Source organism: Chiloscyllium plagiosum, unplaced genomic scaffold (assembly GCF_037043375.1).
Source record: "Chiloscyllium plagiosum isolate Xiang-an unplaced genomic scaffold, Cpla_swu_hap1 HiC_scaffold_31, whole genome shotgun sequence".
NCBI classification, from domain to species: domain Eukaryota; kingdom Metazoa; phylum Chordata; class Chondrichthyes; order Orectolobiformes; family Hemiscylliidae; genus Chiloscyllium; species Chiloscyllium plagiosum.
The window spans coordinates 6278317-6306286 of record NW_028270169.1 but is presented as its reverse complement, the minus strand read 5'-3'; the positions used below and the strand labels follow the sequence as shown (position 1 = coordinate 6306286).

At 52.7% G+C, this 27970-nt stretch overlaps 1 protein-coding gene across 6 annotated transcripts in view; it reads left to right on the top strand.

Annotated features, from left to right (window-relative positions):
• The first annotated feature begins 5124 nt into the window (after nt 1-5124).
• LOC122548230 (transient receptor potential cation channel subfamily V member 3-like) overlaps nt 5125-27970 on the top strand; it is a 100265-nt gene continuing 77419 nt past the window's right edge. For 2 of the 6 annotated variants that reach the window (XM_087977184.1, XM_087977178.1), the window contains exons 1-2: nt 5125-5804; nt 19152-19313. In XM_087977184.1, coding sequence (XP_087833310.1) covers nt 19198-19313 — 116 coding nt within the window. In that variant the 5' untranslated portion in view covers nt 5125-5804; nt 19152-19197. Of the gene's footprint in view, nt 5805-16271; nt 16482-19151; nt 19314-27970 lie in introns of those variants that run through there. The other 4 variants (XM_087977183.1, XM_087977180.1, XM_087977181.1 and 1 more) reach the window with 4 other exon arrangements.

Genomic DNA, 27970 nt, shown 5'->3' with positions numbered 1-27970 from the left:
TCCCAAGCACGCAACCTCTCACAGGCTTATGCCCATCACACACACTCTACCAAGCATACACACACTCTTTCACACATTCTCACACACACTCACATGCGCACACTCACTCTCTCTCTCACATTCTCACACACACTCACATGCGCACACTCACTCTCTCTCTCACATTCTCACACACACTCACATGCGCACACTCACTCTCTCTCTCACATTCACACACACACTCACATGCGCACACTCACTCTCTCTCTCACATTCACACACACACTCACATGCGCACACTCACTCTCTCTCTCACATTCTCACACACACTCACATGCGCACACTCACTCTCTCTCTCACATTCTCACACACACTCACATGCGCACACTCACTCTCTCTCTCACATTCTCACACACACTCACATGCGCACACTCACTCTCTCTCTCACATTCTCACACACACTCACATGCGCACACACTCTCTCTCTCACATTCTCACACACACTCACATGCGCACACTCATTCTCTCTCTCACATTCTCACACACACACACATATATAAGTCTATGGGGTGAATTTGCATATGCAGAACTATATTTGCAGATACATTCTATTTTTACTCAGAAAGCACACAACCTGCAGGCAGTCAATCCATATAACATTTTATAAATTCCTACTTTGGAAATAAAACCAGTCTGACTCAAGATTAAGATAAAGACAGACTCTAACCTCACGCCTTTAATGCATTGTCTGAGCTGAGATGTCACCTTTGTTTATGAAACCTTAAATTATCTCGAGAATGTGACTTAAAAGGAGTTCAGGGATTTACATGTTAATGAACCGAAACCTGCAACCCATTCTAAAAGACTTAAGAGCAATCCAGGTTTGTTCAATATATCATCTCAGTTGCATCACACTGTGATCGTTGTGGTTCTGTTCACCGAGCTGGGAATTTGTGTTGCAGACGTTTCGCCCCCTGTCTAGGTGACATCCTCAGTGCTTGGGACCCTCCTGTGAAGCGCTTCTGTGGTTTTTCCTCCGGTATTTATAGTGGTTTGACTCTGCCACTTCCGGTTGTCAGTTCCAGCTGTCCACTGCAGTGGCCGGTATATTGGGTCCAGGTCGATGTGCTTATTGATTGAATCTGTGGATGAGTGCCATGCCTCTAGGAATTCCCTGGCTGTTCTCTGTTTGGCTTGTCCTATGATAGTAGTGTTGTCCCAGTCGAATTCATGTTGCTTGTCGTCTGCGTGTGTGGCTACTAAGGATAGCTGGTCGTGTCGTTTCGTGGCTAGTTGGTGTTCATGTATGCGGATCGTTAGCTGTCTTCCTGTTTGTCCGAAATAGTGTTTTGTGCAGTCCTTGCATGGGATTTTGTACACTACATTGGTTTTGCTCATGCTGGGTACCGGGTCCTTCGTTCTGGTGAGTTGTTGTCTGAGAGTGGCTGTTGGTTTGTGTGCTGTTATAAGTCCTAGTGGTCGCAGTAGTCTGGCTGTCAGTTCGGAAATGCTCCTGATGTATGGTAGTGTGGCTAGTCCTTTGGGTTGCGGCATGTCCTCGTTCCGTTGTCTTTCCCTTAGGCATCTGGTGATGAAATTGCGGTGATTTCCGTTTTTGGTGAATTTCCCCCGCAATTTCATCAACAGATGCCTAAGGGAAAGACAACGGAACGAGGACATGCCGCAACCCAAAGGACTAGCCACACAACCATACATCAGGAGCATTTCCGAACTGACAGCCAGACTACTGCGACCACTAGGACTTATAACAGCACACAAACCAACAGCCACTCTCAGACAACAACTCACCAGAACGAAGGACCCGGTACCCAGCATGAGCAAAACCAATGTAGTGTACAAAATCCCATGCAAGGACTGCACAAAACACTACATAGGACAAACAGGAAGACAGCTAACGATCCGCATCCATGAACATCAACTCGCCACGAAACGCCACGACCAGCTATCCTTAGTAGCCACACACGCAGATGACAAGCAACATGAATTCGACTGGGACAACACTACTATTATAGGGCAAGCCAGACAGAGAACAGCCAGGGAATTCCTAGAGGCATGGCACTCATCCACAGATTCAATCAATAAGCACATCAACCTGGACCCAATATACTGACCACTGCAGCGGACAGCTGGAACTGACAACCAGAAGCGGCAGAGTCAAACCACTATAAATACCGGAGGAAAAATCACAGAAGCGCTTCACAGGAGGCTCCCAAGCACTGAGGATGTCACCTAGACAGGGGATGAAACGTCTGCAACACAAATTCCCAGCTCGGTGAACATAACCACAACAACGAGCACCCGAGCTACAAATCTTCTCACAAACATTGATCACACTGTGATCTTTTGCTATAAATTCTGTGACTTATGAGCCTACTCTACAGCTACCTGATGAAGGAGCAGCGCTCCGAAAGCTAGTGTTTCCAAATAAACCTGTTGGACTATAACCCAGTGTTGTGTGATTTTTAACTTTGTCCACCCTAGTCCCACACCAGCATCTCCAAATCATGGCTTTTAAACAGAAATTAACACGACCCGGTCAGTTAGCCCCCCGTTAGGATTCCGTAATCCCCTTAATCCAAGGACCAACCAAACAAAGGGGCTCTGATGCATTTACATCTTTCCTTAAATAAAGAGATTGAAATTGCACATGGTAAATTGCTTTATCAATTTTGTGTTTTAAATTTCATGTGTTTTAAGAGTCAAACTCTTTACCAGGAGCTAATTGACATAATCCACCCCTTTCAATCCTTGCTGCATATTTGTGACTGTATCTGGTTGCTATGGCTCCCCCTTTCTACATCCTTTCAGGGTAATACCAAGCTCAGGTTAGCAACGCTGGAGATTTCATCACATGACCTCCTCCTTCCCACCACCTCTGCGTGCATCTGCCATTATAGCCTCATGACACCCTGCTTTCCCAGCCGATTGGAACTTTCCAATTCAGCAGCACCTTCCAAACCCACGACCACTTCCATCTAGAAGGACCAGGGCAGCAAATACATGGAAACACCAGCCCTTGCAAGTTCCCCTCACCATCCTGACTTAGGAGTATATCATCGAACCTTTAGTGTCACTGGGTCAAAATCCTGTAAGTCCCTCCCTAGCAGCACTGTGGGTGTCCATTCACCCCAAAGACTGCAGCAGTTCAAGAAGGCAACTTACTATCACCTTCTCAAGGGGCAATTAGAGATGGACAATAAATGCCGGACTGTCCACATCCTGTGAATTAATGGTTTGAAAATTACAAAGTGAACAGACTCTCAATATCTGATTGGATGGTCAATCAAATTGCCTGTTCATTCTGTCTCTAATATTTTATATTTAACAAAAACAGAAGGAAAACACGTTATATTTTATTGCCTGAACAGGTTTTTCTCCCAGCCCTTGTTTGGAGTGGTTTGCTGGGAGATGAATCTTTAATTCCTCAAAGCTTCAGAACAATCTTGCTTCTCTGTCACTTCTGTTGTTTTTTTTATTTCAAAAATATACTTTATTCATAAAATAATTTGATGGTCTGTACAGTTGGTCATGCCATACATACGTAAACATTTACATACAGAGATCAGAATTTATCATTTGTATATACAGGTCTGTATGTTTATTAATCATATGCCCATATAATTAGCTGAGGTGTCAGCGGAGCCCAAATGACTGCATGGGCCTCCTGTTCTTCGTTAGGCAGGCAGATGTTACACCGTGGTCTTTCCCCACCGCGCCTTGGCGGCAGCTGCCCCAAGCTTCAGCGCGTCCCTCAACACAAAGTCCTGAACCATGGAATGTGCCAGTCTGCAACACTCAGTCGGGGTCACTCCTTCAGCTGGAAGATCAACAGGTTTCGGACCGCCCAGAGAGCGTCCTTCACCGAGTTGATGATCCTCCAGGCACAGTTGATGTTCGTCTTGGTGTGCGTCCTGGGGAACAGACCGTAGAGCACGGAGTCCCGCGTCACGGCGCTGCTCGGGACGAACCTTGACAAACACCACTGCATTCCTCTCCAGACTTCCTCTGCGTAGGCACATTCCAGAAGGAGGTGTGTGACAGTCTCGTCCCCCCCGCAGCCGCTTCGAGGGCAGCGTGTGGTGTGGCAGAGAGTCCGGGCGTACATAAAGGATCTCACAGGCAGAGCCCTTCTCACCACCAGCCAAGCCATGTCTTGGTGCTTGTTGGAAAGTTCTGGCGATGAGACATTCTGCCAAATGGCTTTGACAGTCTGCTCAGGGAACTGCTCGATAGGATCCGCCCTCTCCTTTTCCCGAAGGGTCTCAAGGACACTACGTGCTGACCACTTCCTGATGGACTTGTGGTCAAAGGTGTTTTTCTTCATAAACTTCTCCATGAAGGGTGGTGATACGGAACGGTCCAACTACTCGGAGCGTTCTGTGACAGCGAGGCCAGGCCTATCCTCCGCAACACCGGGGACAGGTAGAACCTCAGTACGTAGTGACACCTGTCACTTCTGTTGTTGCAAACTCAGACTGCAATATTGCCCAGTGCAGCACCAGGTGAGGCGAGGCAGGCCGCGTTAACCCCATGTGACATGACACAGTGACCAAGCAAAGGCCCTTCATAAACATCACCTGCCATTCAGTGGCTGAGGAAGTGAAGTAGTTGTAACAATGAAAAGACATTCACACACACGACTTTCCAGCTCACTCTCTCACTACTAACCCAGTTTGAAGGTCACACGAGTCCGTATTGAAATCAGTAACTTGTCACTCACTGATTAGAGATTCAATTGGCCACTTCTTGATTTCCAACAGGCCATATCTGGGTTGTGGTTAGACATAGTGCACTGAGGACACGTCATTGTCAAATAGGGAATGGATTTCAGCAGGTCCAACATCTGTGTGTGTGTGCGATTGTGTGTGTGTGCATGTGTGTGTGCGTGTGAGAGTGTGTGTGTGTGTGTGTGTGTGCGAGTGTGTGTGCGAATGTGTGAGTGTGTGCGAGTGTGTGTGTGCGAGTGTGTGTGTGCGAGTGTGTGTGTGTGTGATTGTGTGTGTGTGTGCGAGTGTGTGTGTGAGTGTGTGCGAGTGTGTGTGTGCGAGTGTGTGTGTGGGGGTGAGTGTGTGTATTTGTATGTCTGTGAATTCATGTGTGTGTGTTTGTGTGTGTGTGTTGGAGTGTGTGTTTGGATGTGTGTGAATTTGTGTGTGTGGGTGTGTGAGTTCATGTGTGTGTGTTTGGGTGGGTGTATGAATGGGTGTGTGTGTGTGTGTGTGGGTGTGCGTGTGTGTGTTTGTGTGAGTGTATGTGTGTGTATAGTGAGTCAACTAATGGCCTCAGAAAGGTAACAGAGACTGACCAAACAGGTGTCTGGACAACCTGGTGATGGGGCAGCACTCAGTGATGTATCGTGTAATGATCCCCACCCTGGCCGGTTTAGAAACACCATCAGACTGAAGACATTACACTGTCAGGAAAGGCACTTGACTATTTCCTCATCACGGGGAAAACAAGAAGTTTCCAAATAGTATTTTTACACTCAGACTGCCTCGAATCAAACAGCCCTGTGAGAGTACATGACCACCTAAAAGCTGTGAAAAACTACAGTTTATTTAAAAAAAACCACATCAGGTGAGAAATCAGACACCAAAACTGGGTGTTCCCTCTGCTGTCTCTTCCAATACAGAACAGAGACAGCAGTGACTATATGAAAAAGTTTACAAATCTGTTGCATGACTTTTGTGAAGGCGATAGCATTAAAGTGTGGTGAATTGGTGACCTGGCTTCTTCTACACCAGTGGTCAATGTGGATGAAACGATACCAAACGTGAGGGCAGTGGCACTTACAAGGATTTCTGGTGAGAGAATCGCTGTCAATTCTGCTTTACTCCAGATGGTGCTGCATGAACTGTTTTAGTATTAGTGCCGACTCAGTAAATGATGCTGCAGTATTAACATGCAGTCTCTGTCTGTATTTCCAAAATCACTGATAACTTGATTAAAAAGAAATCAATGTCAATGGTAATGTGTTTGTCAGTTGTGGCTAGCTTTTACCCCTCAATAACATGCCCCAAATGGAGCCCCGCACTGTCAGGGGTCAGTGCTGAGGGAGTGCCGCACTGTCGGACGGTCAGTGCTGAGGGAGTGCCGCACTGTCAGAGGGTCAGTGCTGAGGGAGTGCCGCACTGTCGGAGGGTCAGTGCTGAGGGTGCGCCGCACTGTCACAGGATCAGTGCTGAGAGAGTGCCGCACTGTCGGAGGGTCAGTGCTGAGGGAGCGCCACACTATCAGAGGGTCAGTGCTGAGGGAGTGGGCACTGTCAGAGGGTCAGTGCTGAGGGAGTGCCGCACTGTCGGAGGGTCAGTGCAGAGGGAGCGCCGCACTGTCAGAGGGTCAGTGCTGAGAGAGTGCCGCACTGTCAGAGGGTCAGTGCTGAGGGAGTGCCGCACTGTCGGAGGGTCAGTGCAGAGGGATCGCCGCACTGTCAGAGGGTCAGTGCTGAGAGAGTGCCGCACTATCAGAGGGTCAGTGCTGAGGGAGTGCCGTACTGTCGGATGATCATTGCTGAGGGAGTGCCGCACTGTCGGAGGGTCAGTGCTGCTGAGAGAGTGCCGCACTATCAGAGGGTCAGTGCTGAGGAAGTGCCGTACTGTCGGATGGTCATTGCTGAGGGAGTGCCGCAATGTCGGAGGGTCAGTGCTGAGGGAGCGCCGCACTGTCGGAGGGTCAGTGCTGAGGGAGTGCCGCACTGTCAGAGGGTCAGTGCTGAGGGAGTGCCGCACTGTCGGATGGTCATTGCTGAGGGAGCGCCGCACTGTCGGAGAGTCAGTGCTGAGCGAGCGCCACACTGGAGGAGGGTCAGGCTGAGGGAGTGCCGCACTGTCGGAGGGTCAGTGCTGAGGGAGAGCCGCACTGTCGGAGGGTCAGTGCTGAGGGAGTGCCGCACTGTCGGAGGGTCAGTGCTGAGAGAATGCCACACTGTCGGAGGGTCAGTGCTGAGGGAGTGCTGCACTGTCAGAGAGTCAGTGCTGAGGGAGTGTCGCACTGTCGGGGGGTCAGTGCTGAGGGAGTGCCTCACTGTCAGACAGTCAGTGCTGAGGGAGTGCCGCACTGTCAGAGGATCAGTGCTGAGAGAGTGCCGCACTGTCGGAGGGTCAGTGCTGAGGGAGTGCCGCACTGTCAGAGAGTCTGTGCTGAGGGAGTGTCGCACTGTCGGGGGGTCAGTGCTGAGGGAGTGCCTCACTGTCAGACAGTCAGTGCTGAGGGAGTGCCGCACTGTCAGAGGATCAGTGCTGAGAGAGTGCCGCACTGTCGGAGGGTCAGTGCTGAGGGAGCGCCACACTATCAGAGGGTCAGTGCTGAGGGAGTGGGCACTGTCGGAGGGTCAGTGCTGAGGGAGTGCCGCACTGTCGGAGGGTCAGTGCAGAGTGAGCACCGCACTGTCAGAGGGTCAGTGCTGAGAGAGTGCCGCACTGTCAGAGGGTCAGTGCTGAGGGAGTGCCGTACTGTCGGATGGTCATTGCTGAGGGAGTGCCGCACTGTCGGAGGGTCAGTGCTGAGGGAGCGCCGCACTGTCGGAGGGTCAGTACTGAGGGAGTGCCGTACTGTCGGATGGTCATTGCTGAGGGAGTGCCGCACTGTCGGAGGGTCAGTGCTGAGGGAGCGCCGCACTGTCGGAGGGTCAGTGCTGAGGGAGTGCCGCACTGTCGGATGGTCATTGCTGAGGGAGCGCCGCACTGTCGGAGAGTCAGTGCTGAGCGAGCACCGCACTGTCGGAGGGTCAGGCTGAGGGAGCACCGCACTGTCGGAGGGTCAGTGCTGAGGGAGTGCCACACTGTCAGAGGGTCAGTGCTGAGAGAATGCCGCACTGTCGGAGGGTCAGTGCTGAAGGAGTGCCACACTGTCAGAGGGTCAGTGCTGAGGGAGTGCCACACTGTCGGAGGGTCAGTGCTGAGGGAGTGCCACACTGTCAGAGGGTCAGTGCTGAGAGAATGCCGCACTGTCGGAGGGTCAGTGCTGAAGGAGTGCTGCACTGTCAGAGAGTCAGTGCTGAGGGAGTGTCGCACTGTCGGGGGGTCAGTGCTGAGGGAGTGCCGCACTGTCAGAGGGTCAGTGCTGAGGGAGTGCCGCACTGTCAGAGAGTCAGTGCTGAGGGAGTGTCGCACTGTCGGGGGGTCAGTGCTGAGGGAGTGCCTCACTGTCAGACAGTCAGTGCTGAGGTAGTGCCGCACTGTCGGAGGGTCAGTGCTGAGCGAGTGCCGCACGGTCGGAGGGTCAGAGCTGAGAGAGTTCCTCACTATCACAGGGTCAGTGCTGAGGGAGTGTCGCACTGTCGGAGGGTCAGTGCTGAGGGAGTGCCGCACTGTCAGAGGGTCAGTGCTGAGAGATCGCGGCACTGTCGGAGGGTCAGCGCTGAGGGAGTGCCACACTGTCAGAGGGTCAGTGCTGAGATAGTGCTATACTGTCGGAGGGTCAGTGCTGAGGGAGTGCCACACTGTCGGAGAGTCAGTGCTGAGGGAGTGCCACACAGTCGGAGGGTCAGTACTGAGTGAGTCACACACTGTCGGAGGGTCAGTGCTGAGGGATTGCCACACTGTCGGAGGGTCAGTGGTGAGGGAGTAACGCACTGACAGAGGGTCAGTGCTGGGGGAGTGCTGCACTGTCGGAGGGTAAGTTCTGAGGGAGTGCCGCACTGTCGGAGAGTCAGTGCTGAGGGAACGCCGTACAGTCGGATGGTCAGTGCTGAGGGTGTGACGTGCTGGCGGAGCATCAACGCTGAGGGAGTGCTACACTGTCGGAGGGTCAGTGCTGAGGGAGCGCCACACTGTCAGAGGGTCAGTGCTGAGGGGGTGTCGCATTGTCGGAAGGTCAGTGCTGAGGGAGTGTTGCACTGTTGGAGGGTCAGTGCTGAGGGGTGCCGCACTGTTAGAGGGTCAGTGCTGAGGGAGTGCTGCACTGTCGGAGGGTCAGTGCTGGGGGAGTGCCGCATTGTCAGAGGGTCAGTGCTAAGGGGTGCCGCACTGTCAGAGGGTCAGTGCTGAGGGTGTGTCGCACTGTCGGAAGGTCAGTGCTGAGGGAGTGTTGCACTGTTGGAGGGTCAGTGCTGAGGGAGTGCCGCACTGTTGAGGGTCAGTGCTGAGTGGTGCCGCACTGTTAGAGGGTTAGTGCTGAAGGAGTGCCGCACTGTTGGAGGGTCAGTGCTGAAGGAGTGCCGCACTGTCGGAGGGACAGTGCTGAGGGAGTGCTGCACTGTCAGAGGGTCAGTGCTGAGGGAGTGCCGCACTGTCGGAGGGTCAGTGCTGAGGGAGCGCCGCACTGTCGGAGGGACAGTGCTGAGGGAGTGCTGCACTGTCAGAGGGTCAGTGCTGAGGGAGTGCTGCACTGTCAGAGGGTCAGTGCTGAGGGAGTGCCGCACTGTCGGAGGGTCAGTGCTGAGGGAGCGCCACACTGTCAGAGGGTCAGTACTGACGGAGCGTCGCACTCTCATAGGGTCAGTGCTGAGGGAGCGCCACACTGTCAGAGGGTCAGTGCTGAGGGGTGCCGCACTGTTAGAGGGTTAGAGCTGAGGGAGTGCCGCACTGTCAGAGGGTTAGTGCTGAGGGAGTGCCGCACTGTCAGAAGGTCAGTGCTGAAGGAGTGCCGCACTGTTGGAGGGTCAGTGCTGAAGGAGTGCCGCACTGTTGGAGGGTCAGTGCTGAAGGAGTGCCGCACTGTTGGAGGGTCAGTGCTGAAGGAGTGCCGCACTGTCGGAGGGTCAGTGCTGAGGGAGTGCCGCACTGTCGAAGGGTCAGTGCTGAGGGACTGCCGCACTGTCGGAGGGTCAGTGCTGAGGAGTGGACACTGTCAGAGGGTCAGTGCTGAGGGAGCGTCGCACTGTCGGAGGGTCAGTGCTGAGGGAGCGCCGCACTGTCGGAGTGTCAGTGCTGAGGGAGTGCTTGTTTCTGAGGGTGTTAGTGCTGGGGACATTGGGTCACATTTGTTAAGCTCCGATAAGTGTTGCAATGAATCAGAGGACGTGTGCTCCTTTAGCAGGAACCCTGGATGTGGTAACTGTGAACAGGAAACAATGTGAACAGCTGCACAGACACCACATTTTATTGAGTCACTGAGAAAGAGGGAGCCTCACTCCAAACACTTGACCTCTCTCTTACTCTTGTTTTGTCTTAAGCTGGGTCTTGGGTGGGGACACCATGTTGGTTCACTGGCAGTTTGGGTAAATGATATTGCTTGATTCCTTGTCCAGTTCTAACAGCTCATTGTTTAATACTTTTCATTGAGCAAAACAGAGTGATAGAGAAATCTGCGGCAAAAGTGACTTGGAGAGACATGAAGCTGATACAGTTGGAACTTTTTGGGAAATGCTGAGTTGCTTTCCAGCGATGGGAGGTGCCTGTGTGGCTGTGTTGTCACTGTGCTTTTTCTTTCTGGGATGACAATGAGAATATTATTAAATTAGCATAAATAAATACATTTGATGCAAGCACATTAAATAACAATATCACGATCTGGTATTGAACATTTTTATCCAATGCATTGTTTGCTTTTAACAAAGCGTTTCACTTCCTGAATGCTTTGGTCTTACATCAGGACTAAAGAGTTGTTTCACTTCCTTCTCACTCCGCCATTTTCTCCATTACACACCTCATCTGAACCATGGTCTCTCTCCAATCCCAAACACCTTCACCATCTCCCAGCCCTTCTCGAGCACACTCGCCAACTCGCATCTCTCCTCATGACCAATCATCTGCTTCACACATTCTCCTTTTATTACTCACAGTCTCTGTCTCCTACCTGAGACACTGCCAACACATGAGGCCCTACTCCACAAACAGAATGTTGGGTCACCATGGTCTGGGTTCATGTAGATCACTGAGGAGACTTGAGAACTTGGTCAAAGCTGACAATCCGTAACTGAGACAGCACTGCACTGTCGGAGGGTCAGTGCTGAGGGAGTGGGCACTGTCGGAGGGTCAGTGCTGAGGGAGTGGGCACTGTCGGAGGGTCAGTGCTGCGGGAGTGGGCACTGTCAGAGGGTCAGTGCTGAAGGAGTGGGCACTGTCGGAGGGTCAGTGCTGAAGGAGTGTGCAATGTCGGAGGGTCAGTGCTGCGGGAGTGAGCACTGTCGGAGGGTCAGTGCTGAGGGAGTGGGCACTGTCGGAGGGTCAGTGCTGTGGGAGTGGGCACTGTCGGAGGGTCAGTGCTGAAGGAGTGGGCACTGTCAGGGGGTCAGTGCTGAGGGAGTGCCGCACTGTCAGGGGGTCAGTGCTGAGGGAGTGCCGCACTGTCGGAGGGTCAGTGCTGAGGTGGCGCTGCACTGTCAGAGGGTCAGTGCTGAGGGAGAGCTGCCATGTCGGAGGGTCAGTGCTGTGGGAGAGCCGCACTGTCAGAGGGTCAGTGCTGGGCGAGAGCCGCACTGTCGGAGGGTCAATGCTGATGGAGTGCCGCACTGTCAGAGGGTCAATGCTGAGGGAGCACCGCACTGTCGGAGGGTCAGTGTTGAGGGAGCGCCGTACTGTCGGAGGGTCAGTGCTGAGACAGCACCGCACTGTCAGAGGGTCAGTGCTGAGGGAGTGTCGCACTGTCGGAGGGTCAGTGTTGAGGGAGCGCCGCAATGTCGGAGGGTCAGTGTTGAGGGAGTGCCGCATGGTCCGAGGGTCAGTGCTGAGGGTGCGCAACACTGTCAGAGGGTCAGTGCTGAGGGAGTGCCGCACTGTCAGAGGGTCAATGCTGAGGGGGCGCTGCACTGTCAGAGGGTCAGTGCTGAGGGAGAGCTGCCATGTCGGATGGTCAGTGCTGTGGGAGAGCCGCACTGTCAGAGGGTCAGTGCTGGGGGAGAGCCGCACTGTCAGAGGGTCAGTGCTGGGGGAGGGCCGCACTGTCGGAGGGTCAGTGCTGAGGGAGAGCTGCCATGTCGGAGGGTCAGTGCTGTGGGACTGCCGCACTATCGGAGGGTCAGTGCTGGGGGAGGGCCGCACTGTCAGAGGGTCAGTGCTGGGGGAGGGCCGCACTGTCAGAGGGTCAATGCTGAGGGAGAGCCGCACTGTCGGAGGGTCTGTGCTGAGGGAATAGTACTCTATGCTAAATGTCTAGACTGAAAAGCAACCAGGTAACCATTATTGATTGTTGTAAAAACACACCAATTCAGTCATGTCCTTTAGGCAAGGAAATCTGCCATCCTTACCCCGTCTGGCTGACATGTGAGTCCAGATCCACAGTGATGATATTGAATTCAGCCACCAGACTCCCAATCTGAATGCAGTCAGGGCTGGGCAGTAACTGCTGATCCTGCCAGTGCTGCCACTTTCTGAGAATGAATAAAGACAGAAAAGGCGTGATGTTGGAGGGACTGTCTTTCAGACGAGCCAGTGAACCAGGATCCCATTGGGTTTGGGCTGAATAAATCTCATGCCTTTATTCACCAAGATCATCTGCCTGGCAGCTGGGTCATCATTTTCTCACTCAACTAATCTAAGTCAAACAGCTATAGGATGTTGGGGATTGTGGGATCTTGCTGTGTGCTAACAGCTGGGATGTGGGTCTCTCTGGTTGGACCAGCTTTTCGTGCCTTGTCCGAATAGTGCTGGAGCAAATCGCCTTGAGCCCTGTCCCAAACGCTGTCGTGTCTGTGGTGTAGGGAGAGCATCAGTGCTGTTCGAGAGGGAGTTCCTCTCCTCCATTTCTCAACAATGACTGCAGATCACAAAACACTTGGGCCACTCTTAGGTTGGCGAGAAGTCAGAAACTGTTTACCAAGATGTTGCCGGAATGTGAGGGTTTCAGCAATAAGGAGGAGGATGGAATTTTATTCCCTGGGAGCGTTGGTGGTTGAGGGGTGACCATATAGAGGTTTATAAAACCCTGAGGGGTATAGGTAAGGTGAATGTTAGGTGTCTTTTCCCTTGAATGGGAAGACTCAGGGACATATTTTTAAGGTGAGAGAAGATTTAAAAAGGACATGAGGAGCAACTTTTTTATACAGAGACAAGAATGAACCGCCAGAGGAAGTCAGAGAGTCATAGAGATGTACAGCATGGAAACTGGCCCTTCGGTCCAACCCGTCCACGCCGACCAGATATCCCAACCCAATCTAGTCCCACCTGCCAGCACCCAGCCCATATCCCCCCAAACCCTTCCTATTCATATACCCATCCAAATGCCTCTTAAATGTTGCAATTGTACCAGCCTCCACCACATCTTCTGGCAGCTCATTCCATACACATACCACCCTCTGCGTGAAAAAGTTGCCCCTTAGGTCTCTTTTATATCTTTCCCCTCTCATCCTAAGCCTATGCCCCTCTAGTTCTGGACTCCCCGATCTCAGGGAAAAGACTTTGCCTATTTATCCTATCCATGCCCCTCATAATTTTGTAAACCTCTATAAGGTCACCCCTCAGCCTCTGACGCTCCAGGGAAAACAGCCCCAGCCTGTTCAGCCTCTCCCCATAGCTCAAATCCTCCAACACTGGCAACATCCTTGTAAATATTTTCTGAACCTTTTCAAGTTTCACAACATCTTTCCTATAGGAAGGAGACCAGAATTGTATGCAATATCCAACAGTGGCCTAACCAATGTCCTGTACAGCTGCAACATGACCTCCCAACTCCTGTACTCAATACTCTGACCAATAAAGGAAAGCATACCAAACGCCTTCTTCACTATCCTATCTACCTGCGACTCCACTTTCAAGGAGCTATGAACCTGCACTCCAAGGTCTCTTTGTTCAGCAACTCTCCCTCGGACCTTACCATTAAGTGTAGAAGTCCTGCTAAGATTTGCTTTCCCAAAATGCAGCACCTCGCATTTATCTGAATTAAACTCCATCTGCCACTTCTCAGCCCATTGGCCCGTCTGGTCCAGATCCTGTTGTAATGTGAGGTAACCCTCTTCGCTGTCCACTACATCTCCAATTTTGGTGTCATCTGCAAACTTACTAATTGTACCTCTTATGCTCGCATCCAAATCATTTATGTAAATGACAAAAAATAGAGGACCCAGCACCGATCCTTGTGGCACTCCACTGGTCACAGGCCTCCAGTCTGAAAAACAACCCTCCACCACCACCCTCTGTCTTCTACCTTTGAGCCAGTTCTGTATCCAAATGGCTAGTTCTCCCTTTATTCCATGAGATCTAACCTTGCTAATCAGTCTCCCATGGGCAACCTTGTTGAATGCCTTATTGAAGTCCATACAGATCACATCTACCGCTCTGCACTCATCAATCTTCTTTGTTACTTCTTCAAAAAAACTCAATCAAGTTTATGAGACATGATTTCCCACGCATAAAGCCATGTTGACTATCCCTAATCAGTCCTTGCCTTTCCAAATACATGTCAAGCCTGTCCCTATGGATTCCCTCCCACAACTTGCCCACCACCGAGGTCAGGCTCACTGGTCTATATTCCCTGGCTTGTCCTTACCACCCTTCTTAAACAGTGGCACCAGGTTTGCCAACCTCCAGTCTTCCGGCACCTCACCTGTGACTATCGATGATACAAATATCTCAGCAAGAGGCCCGGCAATCACTTCTCTAGCTTTCCACAGAGTTCTAGGGTACACCTGATCAGGTCCTGGGGATTTATCCACCATTAACCAATTCATGACATCCAGCACTTCCTCCTCTGTAATCTGGACATTTTGCAAGATGTCACCATCTATTTCCCTACAGTCTATATCTTCCATATCCTTTTCCATAGTAAATACTGATGCAAAATATTCATTTAGTATCTCCCCCATTTTCTGTGGCTCCACACAAAGGCCGCTTTGCTGATCTTTGAGGGGCCCTATTCTCTCCCTAGTTACCCTTTTGTCCTTAATATATTTGTAAAAACCCTTTGGATTCTCCTTAATTCTATTTTCCAAAGCTATCTCATGTCCCTTTTTGCCCTCCTGATTTCCCTCTTAAGTATACTCCTACTTCCTTTGTACTCTTCTAAGGATTCACTCGATCTATCCTGTCTATACCTGACATATGCTTCCTTCTTTTTCTTAACCAAACCCTCAATTTCTTTAGTCATCCAGCATTCCCTATACCTACCAGCCTTTCCTTTCACCCTGACAGGAATATACTTTCTCTGGATTCTTGTTATCTCATTTCTGAAGGCTTCCCATTTTCCAGCCATCCCTTTACATGGGAACATCTGCCTCCAATCAGCTTTTGAAAGTTCTTGCCTAATACCATCAAAATTGGCCTCTCTCCAATTTAGATCACCCCTCAGCCTCCGACTCTCCAGGGAAAACAGCCCCAGCCTATTCAGCCTCTCTCCCTATAGTTCAGATCCTCCAACTCTGGCAACATCCTTGTAAATCTTTTCTGAACCCTTTCAAGTTTCACGATATGATTGAGTACTGTCCTGCTGCAGTGATGATCCAAAGTACCTCTCGGAGGCTGAGTTTTTCTGCCTCTGATGTGCATTTATGTTAGTTGGCACAGTGGTAGTGCCACACAATACGCTATATAGTATCCTGAGTGTCACTTATATTCCCTGTTCATTTCTTATCTTTTGCCACTGATTCAGTCCAGCAGCTCTGTCCTTCAGGACTCAGCCGGCTGGGTTCATTATGGTGCTGCTCCCAGACCACTCTTGGAGTTGGATTCTGAAATCCTCTCTGCAGAATGACACCGAATGCTTCCTCAAAGTAATACTTCAGTGTGGAGGTACACTGAAAAATCAGCCAAGGTGGAGTGGTAGGTGGCAATAAGCAGGAGAATTCTTTGCCCATCTAAAACTTCAGACCAAAAGACCCGAGAAGAAAGAGCTGATGTAGGCCCTTCAGCCCTTTGAGTCTCCTCCACCATTCCCTGAGATCATAGCTGATCTGATCTCCTAGCCCACTCAGTTCCTGTCCTCCTATCCAGTCTCTCCTTGTCAGTCTTTCATCCCAGGCAACATGCTGGTAAACCTGCTCTGCACCCTCTCCAGTGTAACTACGTCCTTCTAATAGTGATGGATATGGGTACGGTTACAAAACTTAAAAGACATTTGGATAAAGACATGAATAGGAAAGAATTGGATGGCCAGGAGCAGGCAGGTGGGACTAGATGACATTGGGAACATGGTTGACATGGACTGGTTGGGTGGAGGGGTCTGTTTCCACACTGTGTGACTGAATGAACGTTCTTTATTTATTTATCTGAAATAACTGCCTGATCACTGACAGAAAATCTTAATCCACCTTAATAGCCTGTCACAAAGATCTTTGGACAGAATGTTCTGGATCTTTCCACTGGTGAGTGTGTGCTTCTTTAAGAGCTTGTTCATTGGTGCTCAGTTTCTTCACAGTTGATTGCGTTTCCAGTTTCTATTTCCCCATTTTCTGGGTGGGAGGTGACAGCAGCTGCTGGCTCATTCAGCACCAGATGAGGGGATCCAACAAGGAAGCAAGTGGATGGAACCTGCTGTTCCCGGAGCTTCAAGGAACAAGAGGTGAACTCACGAAAACCTGGGGAGTTACAAGCCCAGAGCAGGACAGATGGAAGCTGTCAGCTGTTTATCCTGGGAAGGTAGATCACTGGATCACAACGTCAGGGGAAGAGGTGAATCAGTTGGGATTGAGATGAGGAGAAATGTCTCCATTCTGAGGGTTATGAATCTTTAGAATTCTCTCCCTCAGAGTGTTCAGGTTGCTCCATCCTTAACTAGATTCAAGAGAGAGATGATGGTCGGGTTTTATGTATTAAACAAGTCATGGTGATGGGGATGGTGTGTGAAGTGTAACCCAGCTGGAAGGTCACCACCCTGTGTGTTTTTATCTGTCAGCCACATTTTGTTTTATTCATTCGCAGGATTATGGGTGTCACTGGCTGGGCCCAGTATTTATTGCCCGTCCCTAGTTGCCCCTTGAGAAGGTGGGGGTGAGCTGCCTTCTTGAACCGCTGCAGTCCATGTGCTGTGGGTTGACCCACAATGCCCTTAGGGAGGGAATTCCAGGATTCTGACCCAGCAACAGTGAAGGAATGGGACATATTTCCAAGTCAGGATGGGGAGGGGCTCAGAGGGGAACTTGCAGGAGGTGGTGTTCCCATGTATCTCTGCCGTTGTCCTTCTCGATGGGAGTGGCTGTGGGATTGGAAGGTGCTGTCGGAGGATCTTGGGTGAACTCCTGCAGAGCGGTTGGAGTTTGGTTGCCTGGAATGAAATGATGAGTTTGAACGTGACAATCTGATTGAGTCTCGTTCCACTGTGACTGGGGAATGGGGAAGACCCCCACAATGGAGTGTTACAGCTGATGGAGAGGGCTCATGGTCAGTGTGTGAATGGTGAATGATATATTGAAGGCTGAAGCTGTAAACAAGGTGGGCTTCCAGGGTTAGCGTTGGAACCCTAGTTCAATGTGTTACTGCCCCAAGGCGGGTGTTGACTCGGCTGCAATGCCCCACGTAGTCTAGCAGCACACTGAACCCCTCTCCTCATTGGGAAGAATGGCCCCACCCTCAGCCCTGTAGAGTAGAACCGAGCAGCAAGCTGCAGCGAGATGGTGAGCAGGCCACACCTTCACTATCTCGTAACTACGGGATTGTGGACCAAAACTGGAAATGGATATAAAAGGCTTTAAACCGAGGAAGCTTCCTGAGGAAATGTTACAGGTTTGAAACACATTGCTGGGACTCATTGTGAGTTGTGTTTACAATGGCACCTTGTTGAAGCAAAGGAAGAGGATAGCTGCAGCCGTTGGCTGTGTGCATGGCTCTGTGTCCAGGACTGTCTCACTCAGAGACAGAGGCAGCCTGCTGAGTGTTTATTGGTCAGGGCCAGTTGTGTGGGTCTGGACTGACCAGTCTGACTACACATCTATGCCGAGGGCAGGTGGATAAACTATACAACAGCAGACTATCACACTCTGCACAGGTAGTTTCTCTCTGTCTGTCTCTGTTTTTGTCTCAGTCTCTCTCTTGTTCTGTCTCACTCTCTCTCTCTCTGTCTCCCTCCCTCTCTTGCTCTCTCTATCTCTGTCTCTGTCTCTCTCTCTCTGTCTATCTATCTCTCTCTCTCTGTCTCTCCGTCTCACTCTCTGTCTGTCTCCCTCCCTCTCTTGCTCTCTCTGTCTCTGTCTCTCTCTCTCTCTGTCTATCTGTCTCTCTCTCTCTGTCTATCTATCTCACTCTCTGTCTGTCTCCCTCCCTCTCTCGCTCTCTCTCTCTCTCAGTCTCTGTCTCCCTTTGTCTCTCTCTCTCTGTCTCTGTCTCTCCCTCCCTCTCTCTCTCTGTCGAGATGTACAAACGATTGGACGTTAGCCGGTGATTCTCACTCAGCAGTGCCCTGTAAAGAGAGGTGACGGCCTAGTGGCATTGTTGCTGCACTGCTGAGCCAGAGACCCAGCTAATGTTTTGGGGACCTGGGTTCGAATCCCACCACAAATTCAATAAGCATAAATTAATCGTCTAATGAGGGTCATGAAGCAACTGTTGAGAAAGATCCATCAGATTCACTGATGTCCTTCAGGGAAGGAAATCTGCTGGATTTTGGCCACAGCCACAGCAATATTGACTCTTAACTGCCCTCTGGGCAATTAGGGATGGGTACTGAATCGTGGGCCTCACCAGCAGTACCCACATCCTGTGAATCAATAAAATAATAATTTTAGACAGAGAGAGTGGTTCACATGTGGAATGAACTTCCAGAGGAAGTGGTGGATGTGGGTACAGTTACAACATTTAAAAGGCTTTCAGACAAGCTCATGAATAAGAAAAGTTTGGATGGGTCAGGAAGGTGGGGCTAGTTCAGTGTGGGATTATGTTCGGTATGAACTGTTGGACTGCAGGGTGTGTTTCTGTTCTGTGTGACCCTATGACTCTGTGTACGTAGGTACAGTGAAAACTTTGGTTTTGTTGTGCAGTACAGACAGATCACACAGTGGAAAGGTCACAGGATGATAGGACAGAGCGAGGAATACAGAGTTACAGCTGCAAAGAAGGTGCACAAAAGGCAAGGACAGCATTAGATGGGAAATTTGAAGTGTAGAGCCCTGGCCTGTGTTTTCCAGTTTCCTGAGTTCGGGAGGAAGGTAAATTGGAGACTTTAAGTAAATTGACTGTAATTTTAGTTTCTGCAATGACCCATCTGGAGTATCAGTGCACTTTCCCAGCTGGCTGGTGATGGAGGTGATTAATCCTGTCCCTGTCAGGGTCTGTGTCTTGGGTTGGGCGTTTGAAATTCCTGACCAATGCTTTCCCCTCCTCCCCCCCCCCCCCCCCCACCCGCTGCAGGTTCTGAGGGACAGAGCGACTGAACTGACACACATCCCCGTCGAGAATGAGCCGCGAGACGGGTGACACCAGCATGACAGAGGATTTCTGGGAACTCCCTGACGATATCTATGTTAACATGATCAGGAAATCCTATGAAGCTGAGTCTGAGAAGCAGGATGGGTAAGAGTACTGATTTGTGTGAATTTGGCTTGGGGAATGGGTTGGGCACTCTGAGTACCTTCAACGACAAGGTGTGAAACTCTGGAATGTCCCCTTCCCGCTCCCCAGCTTTCTCTCTCTGACCCCCTTTCCTTTTTCACGATGCTCCTTAAAATGAATCATTTTGGCTGATCCTTTCACCTTAGAACCCTCTCCTAAAGTACATTTCTGTAGCGACTTGAAAGACCGTCCTGGAGTGCTTGAGGGGAGTACTTTTCCAAGTGCAGCCAATAAAGGAAAGGCAACAACCTATTCACCCACAGAACAGTCTCACATCAGTAATATTTTACCGCCAAGGGCTGATTCTTGGTGTCAGGATTTCTTGGAGCAGGTTACTTAAGTTACATCTGTGAAATCAGATTTTCCGCAGTCAAAACTAGGAGTCCAGAGATCGGGATTTTCACATTTTTATTGGGAAAATATCATCTGAAATCAAACTGTTATTCAAAATCTCAGCACGTCTGCAGTATAATCCAAGACAACCATTTAACACAGTCCAATACAATAAAGGACAGCCACATGATGTAGTGTATCAGAAACTGTGACTGATATGTGACACAATCCAACAGAATATACAAAAGATACATCGCATATTTAAGGAGAAAAGAGGATTGCTCAATAGCAAAGTCGATGAGGAGGTAAGTGAACCAGAGCAGATACTCAAATAGCACGTAGCCGAACCATATGTTTAAATCGAATACAATGTACAGGAGCCACGTACCAAACCTCTCCAGGCAATACCAGAACCTGGCGGTGGAGTCCGGTACAATGTACATCAACCACAACAAGTAATCCTTCAAAATGTAGATCTGCCAACTGTAGTATTCAGCCAGAAGGTACGAGAGATAAAGCACACGCTCTTCGAAGAGGTACCAGAGGTTAATGCTGCTGTCCTTCACAATGTACAGGAGCCAAATGATGTACTGTAGGTCTGCCATACACCACCAGGTGGTATGGACGGGCAGGATGTAAGATATCCACTTGGCATGACCCAGCAAGCTCTGGGATAGGCCGATCGCCAGGTCTAGCATGCAGTAAGACACATACAGGGTGCAGTTCAGAACAGTGTAGCTGAACAAGAGGGAGTAATCTCTGATAACATACACCTGCCACCTGATATAATCCGTCCAGGCATATGCCAGCCACAGACCGCTCCTGGATTTAAAATAGGCTGACCACAGAGAGAAGCTGGACAGAACGTGTGAGAGCCACCTGAAATAGTCATACAGCACGTAGAGGAACCAGTTGCTCTGGTCTGACAAGCTGTAAAGGAACCACAGGTTAGTGTCCAGGATAATGTATGACACCCACAAAATAAGCCTCCACGTGGTGTGCAGGATCCACAAACACACCACATTGTCCAACAGATCGAACACAAGCCAGGCCACGGAGCTGAGCAGGCTGTTGGAGATCCACATGCTGTACTCAAACATGGTGCAAGAGAACCAGATGGTACATTCCAGCAGGAGGTGGGACAAGGAGATGGTACAGCCCAGAAGGAAGGCTGACAGTGACATCACAGAGCGACCTGTCCCACCGACATGCGACGTTACAAAGTGAGCATCCATGTCTCTGAGCAGATGGGTGACGGAGCAGGGAGCAACGACAGCTCGGCAGAGTGCAGAGTGACAGTCATTCGGAGAGGTGACACTCCAGACATTGTGCAGAGGATGTCGGGGGATGAAATGATCCAGCAGTCAGTCTCCTTCCTTCAGCTCTCCCTAGAACGATACAGCAACACCACGGCAGAGCATGTGGTCTGAGGCAGTGTCCCCTTCGGCCTCCCCTCCCCCACCCCCACCCCCTCCCCACCCCCAAGCCCCCATTATTGTGAAGGTCTCTCTCTCTCTCTCTCCTTCATGTCACTGACCTCTGAGTCAACAATAGGACAGTGAGCCAATCGGGTCAGCTACAACAGGGAATGTGGGAACACATGCACCAGAAAGGAAGGTCCACTCGCCATCTTGAGGCTGGCTGGGGAAAGTTCCTCTCCACCCAGACACTGCCACGGCAATGCCAAGCCCTGAGTGGACAATACAGGAAGCCCTGGGTCAGCCAGCATCAGAAAGGCCCTCCCTCGCAGGGAGTCCAGTAAATCTGTTCCTCTCACTCGGTGACACCAAGTTCCTTTCACAGAAGCAGATTGGTTATGGTTACAGCATCCCCTCGGGTATTGTGTCTGACTGGTGGAGGTAGCTGGTGAGTCCTCTTTGTCTCACAAACCGACACTCGAATAAAGGCATAACACTGCAAACTGTAAACACAGAAACAGAGACGGCTGGAGAAACTCAGCAGGTCCAGCAGCAGCTGTGCAGACACAGCCCAGAGTCTGGGAAGACTCTTCTTCAGAATTGAAATGTGTTAGAAAGCAGGTTAATTTTAGACTTTGGTATGTATATATTCCAACAATGCCATGCAGCCTCAGCACTGGCTCTCTGACAGTGTGGCACTCCCTCAGCACTGACTCTCCGACAGTGTGGCACTCCCTCAGCACTGACTCTCCGACAGTGTGGCACTCCCTCAGTACTGACCCTCCGACAGTGTGGCACTCCCTCAGTACTGACCCTCCTACACTGCGGCGCTCCCTCAGCACTGACCCTCCGACAGTGTGGCACTCCCTCAGTACTGACCCTCCTACAGTGTGGCACTCCCTCTGTACTGACCCTCCTACACTGCGGCACTCCCTCAGCACTGACTCTCCGACAGTGCGGCACTCCCTCAGCACTGACCCTCTGACAGTACGGCACTCCCTCAGCACTGACTCTCCGACAGTGTGGCACTCCCTCAGTACTGACCCGCCGACAGTGCGGCACTCCCTCAGCACTGACCCTCCGACAGTGCGGCACTCCCTCAGCACTGACCCTCCTACAGTGTGGCACTCCCTCAGCACTGACCCTCCGACAGTGTGGCACTCCCTCAGTACTGACCCCCCTACAGTGCGGCTCTCCCTCAGTACTGACCCTCCGACAGTGCAGCACTCCCTCACTACTGACCCTCCGACAGTGCGGCACTCCCTCAGCACTGACCCTCCGACAGTGCGGCACTCCCTCAGCACTGACTCTCCGACAGTGAGGCACTCCCTCAGCACTGACCCTCCGACAGTGTGGCACTCCCTCAGCACTGACCCTCCGACAGTACGGCACTCCCTCAGCACTGACCCTCCGACAGTACGGCACTCCCTCAGCACTGACCCTCCGACAGTGTGGCACTCCCTCAGCACTGACCCTCCGACAGTGTGGCACTCCCTCAGCACTGACTCTCCGACAGTACGGCACTCCCTCAGCACTGACTCTCCGACAGTTCGGCACTCCCTCAGCACTGACCCTCCGACAGTGCGGCACTCCCTCAGCACTGACCCTCCGACAGTGCGGCACTCCCTCAGCACTGACCCTCCGACAGTGCGGCACTCCCTCAGCACTGACTCTCTGACAGTTCGGCACTCCCTCAGCACTGACCCTCCGACAGTGCGGCACTCCTTCAGCACTGACTCTCCGACAGTACGGCACTCCCTCAGCACTGACTCTCCGACAGTTCGGCACTCCCTCAGCACTGACCCTCCGACAGTGCGGCACTCCCTCAGCACTGACCCTCCGACAGTGTGGCACTCCCTCAGTACTGACCCTCCTACAGTGTGGCACTCCCTCAGTACTGACCCCCCTACAGTGCGGCGCTCCCTCAGCACTGACCCTCCGACAGTGCAGCACTCCCTCACTACTGACCCTCCGACAGTGTGGCACTCCCTCACTACTGACCCTCCGACAGTGTGGCGCTCCCTCAGCACTGACCCTCTGACAGTGCGGCACTCCCTCAGCACTGACCCTCCTACAGTGCGGCGCTCCCTCAGAACTGACCCTCCGACAGTGCAGCACTCCCTCACTACTGACCATCCGACAGTGTGGCGCTCCCTCAGCACTGACCCTCCGACAGTGCGGCACACCCTCAGCACTGACCCTCCGACAGAAAGGCACTCCCTCAGCACTGACCCTCCGACAGTGCCGCGCTCCCTCAGCACTGACCCTCCGATAGTGTGGTGCTCCCTCAGCACTGACCCTCCGATAGTGTGTCACTCCCTCAGCACTGACCCTCCGATAGTGTGGTGCTCCCTCAGCACTGACCCTCCGATAGTGTGTCACTCCCTCAGCACTGACCCTCCGACAGTGCAGCACTCCCTCAGCACTGACCCTCCGACAGTGCGGCACTCCCTCAGCACTGACCCTCTGACAGTGCGGCACTCCCTCAGCACTGACCCTCCAACAGTGCGTACTCCCTCCGCACTGACCCTCTGACAGTGCGGCACTCCCTCAGCACTGACCCTCCGACAGTGCGGCACACCCTCAGCACTGACCCTCCGACAGAAAGGCACTCCCTCAGCACTGACCCTCCGACAGTGCCGCGCTCCCTCAGCACTGACCCTCCGATAGTGTGGTGCTCCCTCAGCACTGACCCTCCGATAGTGTGTCACTCCCTCAGCACTGACCCTCCAACAGTGCGGCGCTCCCTCAACACTGACCCTCCGACAGTGCGGCACTCCCTCAGCACTGATCCCCCGACAGCATGGCACTCCCAAAATACTGACCCTCTAACAGTGCGGTACTCCCTCAACACTGACCCTCCTACGGTGCGGCACTCCCTCAGTACTGACCCTCCTACAGTGCGGCACTCCCTCAGTACTGACCCTCCTACAGTGCGGCACTCCCTCAGCACTGACCCTCCGACAGTGCGGCACTCCCTCAGTACTGACCCTCCTACAGTGCGGCGCTCCCTCAGCACTGACCCTCCGACAGTGCAGCACTCCCTCAACACTGACCCTCTGACAGTGCGGTGCTGTCTCAGCACTGACCCTCCGACAGTGCGGCACTCCCTCAGAACTGACCCTCTGACAGTGCGGCAAACTCTCAGCACTGACCCTCTGACAAAGGGGCACTCCCTCAGCACTGACTCTCCGACAGTGCGGCACTCCCTCAGCACTGACCCTCCAACAGTGCGGCACTCCCTCAGCACTGACTCTCTGACAATGCGGCACTCCCTCAGCACTGACCCTCCGACAGTGCGGCAATCTCTCTGCACTGACCCTCTGACAAAGGGGCACTCCCTCAGCACTGACCCTCCGACAGTGCGGCAGTCCCTCAGCACTGACCCTCCAACAGTGCGGCAGTCCCTCAGCACTGACCCTCCAACAGTGCGGCACTCCCTCAGCACTGACTCTCTGACAATGTGGCATCCCTCAGCACTGACCCTGTGACAGTGCAGCACACCCTCAGCACTGACCCTCCGACAGTGCGGTGCTGTCTCAGCACTGACCCTCTGACAAAGTGGCACTCCCTCAGCACTGACCCTCTGACAGTGCGGCGCTCCCTCAGCACTGACCCTCCGACAGTGCGGCACTCCCTCAGCACTGACCCTCTGACAGTGCGGCACTCCCTCAGCACTGACCCTCTGACAGCGCGGCGCTCCCTCAGCACTGACCCTCCGACAGTGCGGCAGTCCCTCAGCATTGACCCTCCAACAGTGCGGCACTCCCTCAGCACTGACCCTCTGACAGTGCAGCACTCCCTCAGCACTGACCTTTCGACAGTGCGGTGCTGTCTCAGCACTGACCCTCTGACAGTGCGGCACTCCCTCAGTACTGACCCTCCGACAGTGCGGCGCTCCCTCAGCACTGACCCTCCGACAGTGTGGCAGTCCCTCAGCACTGACCCTCTGACAGTGCGGCACTCCCTCAGCACTGACCCTCCGACAGTGTGGCAGTCCCTCAGCACTGACCCTCTGACAGTGCGGCACTCCCTCAGCACTGACCCTCCAACAGTACGGCACTCCCTCAGCACTGACCCTCCGACAGTGCGGCGCTCCCTCAGCACTTACCCTCTGACAGTGCGGCACTCTCTCAGCACTGACCCTTCGACAGTGCGGTGCTGTCTCGGCACTGGCCCTCTGACAGTGTGGCTGTCCCTCCGCACTGACCCTCTGACAGTGCGGCACTCCCTCAGCACTGACCCTCCAACAGTGTGGCAGTCCCTCAACACTGACCCTCTGACAGTGCGGCACTCCCTCAGCACTGACCCTCCGACAGTGTGGCAGTCCCTCAGTACTGACCCTCTGACAGTGAGGCACTCCCTCAGCACTGACCCTCTGACAGTGCGGCGCTCCCTCAGCACTGACCCTCCAACAGTGTGGCAGTCCCTCAGCACTGACCCTCTGACAGTGCGGCACTCCCTCAGCACTGACCCTCCGACAGTGTGGCAGTCCCTCAGTACTGACCCTCTGACAGTGAGGCACTCCCTCAGTACTGACCCTCTGACAGTGAGGCACTCCCTCAGCACTGACCCTCTCATAGTGCGTCGCTCCCTCAGTACTGACCCTCTGACAGTGCGGCACTCTCTCAGCACTGACCCTCTGACAGTGCGGCACTCCCTCAGCACTGACCCTCCGACAGTGTGGCAGTCCCTCAGCACAGACCCTCTGACAGTGCGGCGCTCCCTCAGCACTGACCCTCCAACAGTACGGCACTCCCTCAGCACTGACCCTCCGACAGTGCGGCGCTCCCTCAGCACTTACCCTCTGACAGTGCGGCACTCTCTCAGCACTGACCCTTCGACAGTGCGGTGCTGTCTCGGCACTGGCCCTCTGACAGTGTGGCTGTCCCTCCGCACTGACCCTCTGACAGTGCGGCACTCCCTCAGCACTGACCCTCCAACAGTGTGGCAGTCCCTCAACACTGACCCTCTGACAGTGAGGCACTCCCTCAGCACTGACCCTCTGATAGTGCGTCGCTCCCTCAGTACTGACCCTCTGACAGTGCGGCACTCTCTCAGCACTGGCCCTCTGACAGTGCGGCGCTCCCTCAGCACTGACCCTCCAACAGTACGGCACTCCCTCAGTAGTGCATGGTGAGTGTCAGGCTGAATTATGAGTTTCAGTCTCTCGAGTTAGTGAGCAAGATGTGAGTGTTAGTCCCTGGCTTCCAGCTGACAGGGATGTGATCAAACTGGTTTGATGTCAGAGTATTCCACGTGTGGAAAGGCCTGTTTCACAAAAACCTTCAAGTACTGGGACACTTCTCCTCTGGGCTGGGGGGTGGACATAAAGAACTTTCAAGGTGAACAGAGAGCTGTGAGGAAGTAGTGTTTGGGAAGAATTTCCTTGTTAGAAGTTACAAATAGAAAGTTGAAGTGTGTCCTGGAGAATATATCTGTCAGTGAGTGGCGTTGTGAGGAACTGTGAAATCTTGGTGACAGTTTCTACTGGATATGGATGGCCTCTTTCACTGTGATTGTGACAATATTGTTGTTTAATGATTGTCTTGCTGGTGTCAAATGGTGGAAATCATTGCCCCTGTGTTCTGATGCTATTGCTGGGGTTGGGGTTGGCAAGGCTGGGTCTACTCCTGGTTAATGTTGCAGTGTCCCCGAGTCCACACAGACTCCAAATCCAGGAGCCAGGCTCACAAACCCACACCAGGATCTTCTGGCCAAGCCTAGAGCCTGCTCCATGTTCAGCTGCTTGCCCACAGCCTTCATCAGTAAGACAGTGTGACGATTGGGACCAGGCCTCTGCCCACCTTCCCGAAGGCAGATCGAGATCTCTGTCCCATCACAGACCAACACGACCAGGTTCCAGCTCTCTGTCTGTCAGCCACGTGCACAATCCCACACCACACACCCTCGTGTTCCCCCACCTCCTCCCCCCCCAAAGTGGCCTGACTTCACATTCCCTCCCGAAGTTTGGATGTTGTCAGGGTGGGGAGCTGTGGGGAAATCAAGGAGGGGCCGTTGTTTTGAACTGACAGAACTCTCAGTTCATCCCTCAGGGCAAACCCTCTGAGATGGACTTCACAGGAAACTGGCTGGCCCTTCAGCCAGCGGTTTCCTCCTGTCCCAGCCGGCTCTGTGGGGACATTGGGAGGTAGGAGAGGAAAGGCTTCAGTCTCAGCCACTCCTCCAGCATTACCCCGCACCACCCTCTTCCCAATTCACACATTTACCACCCGGGCCCCTCACCCCCTCACTCACCCCTCACCCCCTCACTCACTCACTCACTCACTCACTCACTCACTCACTCACTCACTCACTCACTCACCCCTCACTCACTCACTCACTCACTCACCCCCTCACTCACCCCCTCACCCCCTCACTCACTCACTCACTCACTCACCCCTCACTCACTCACTCACTCACCCCCTCACTCACCCCTCACCCCCCTCACTCACTCACTCACTCACCCCTCACTCACTCACTCACTCACTCACTCACTCACTCACCCCCTCACTCACCCCTCACCCCCTCACTCACTCACTCACTCACTCACTCACCCCCTCACTCACCCCTCACCCCCTCACTCACTCACTCACTCACTCACTCACCCCCTCACTCACCCCTCACCCCCTCACTCACTCACTCACTCACTCACCCCTCACTCACTCACTCACTCACTCACTCCCTCACTCACTCACCCCCTCACTCACTCACCCCCTCACTCACTCACCCCCTCAGTCACTCACTCACTCAGTCCGTCACTCACTCACTCCCTCACTCACTCACCCCCTCAGTCACTCACTCACTCAGTCCGTCACTCACTCATCCCCTCACTCACTCACCCCCTCAGTCACTCACTCACTCACT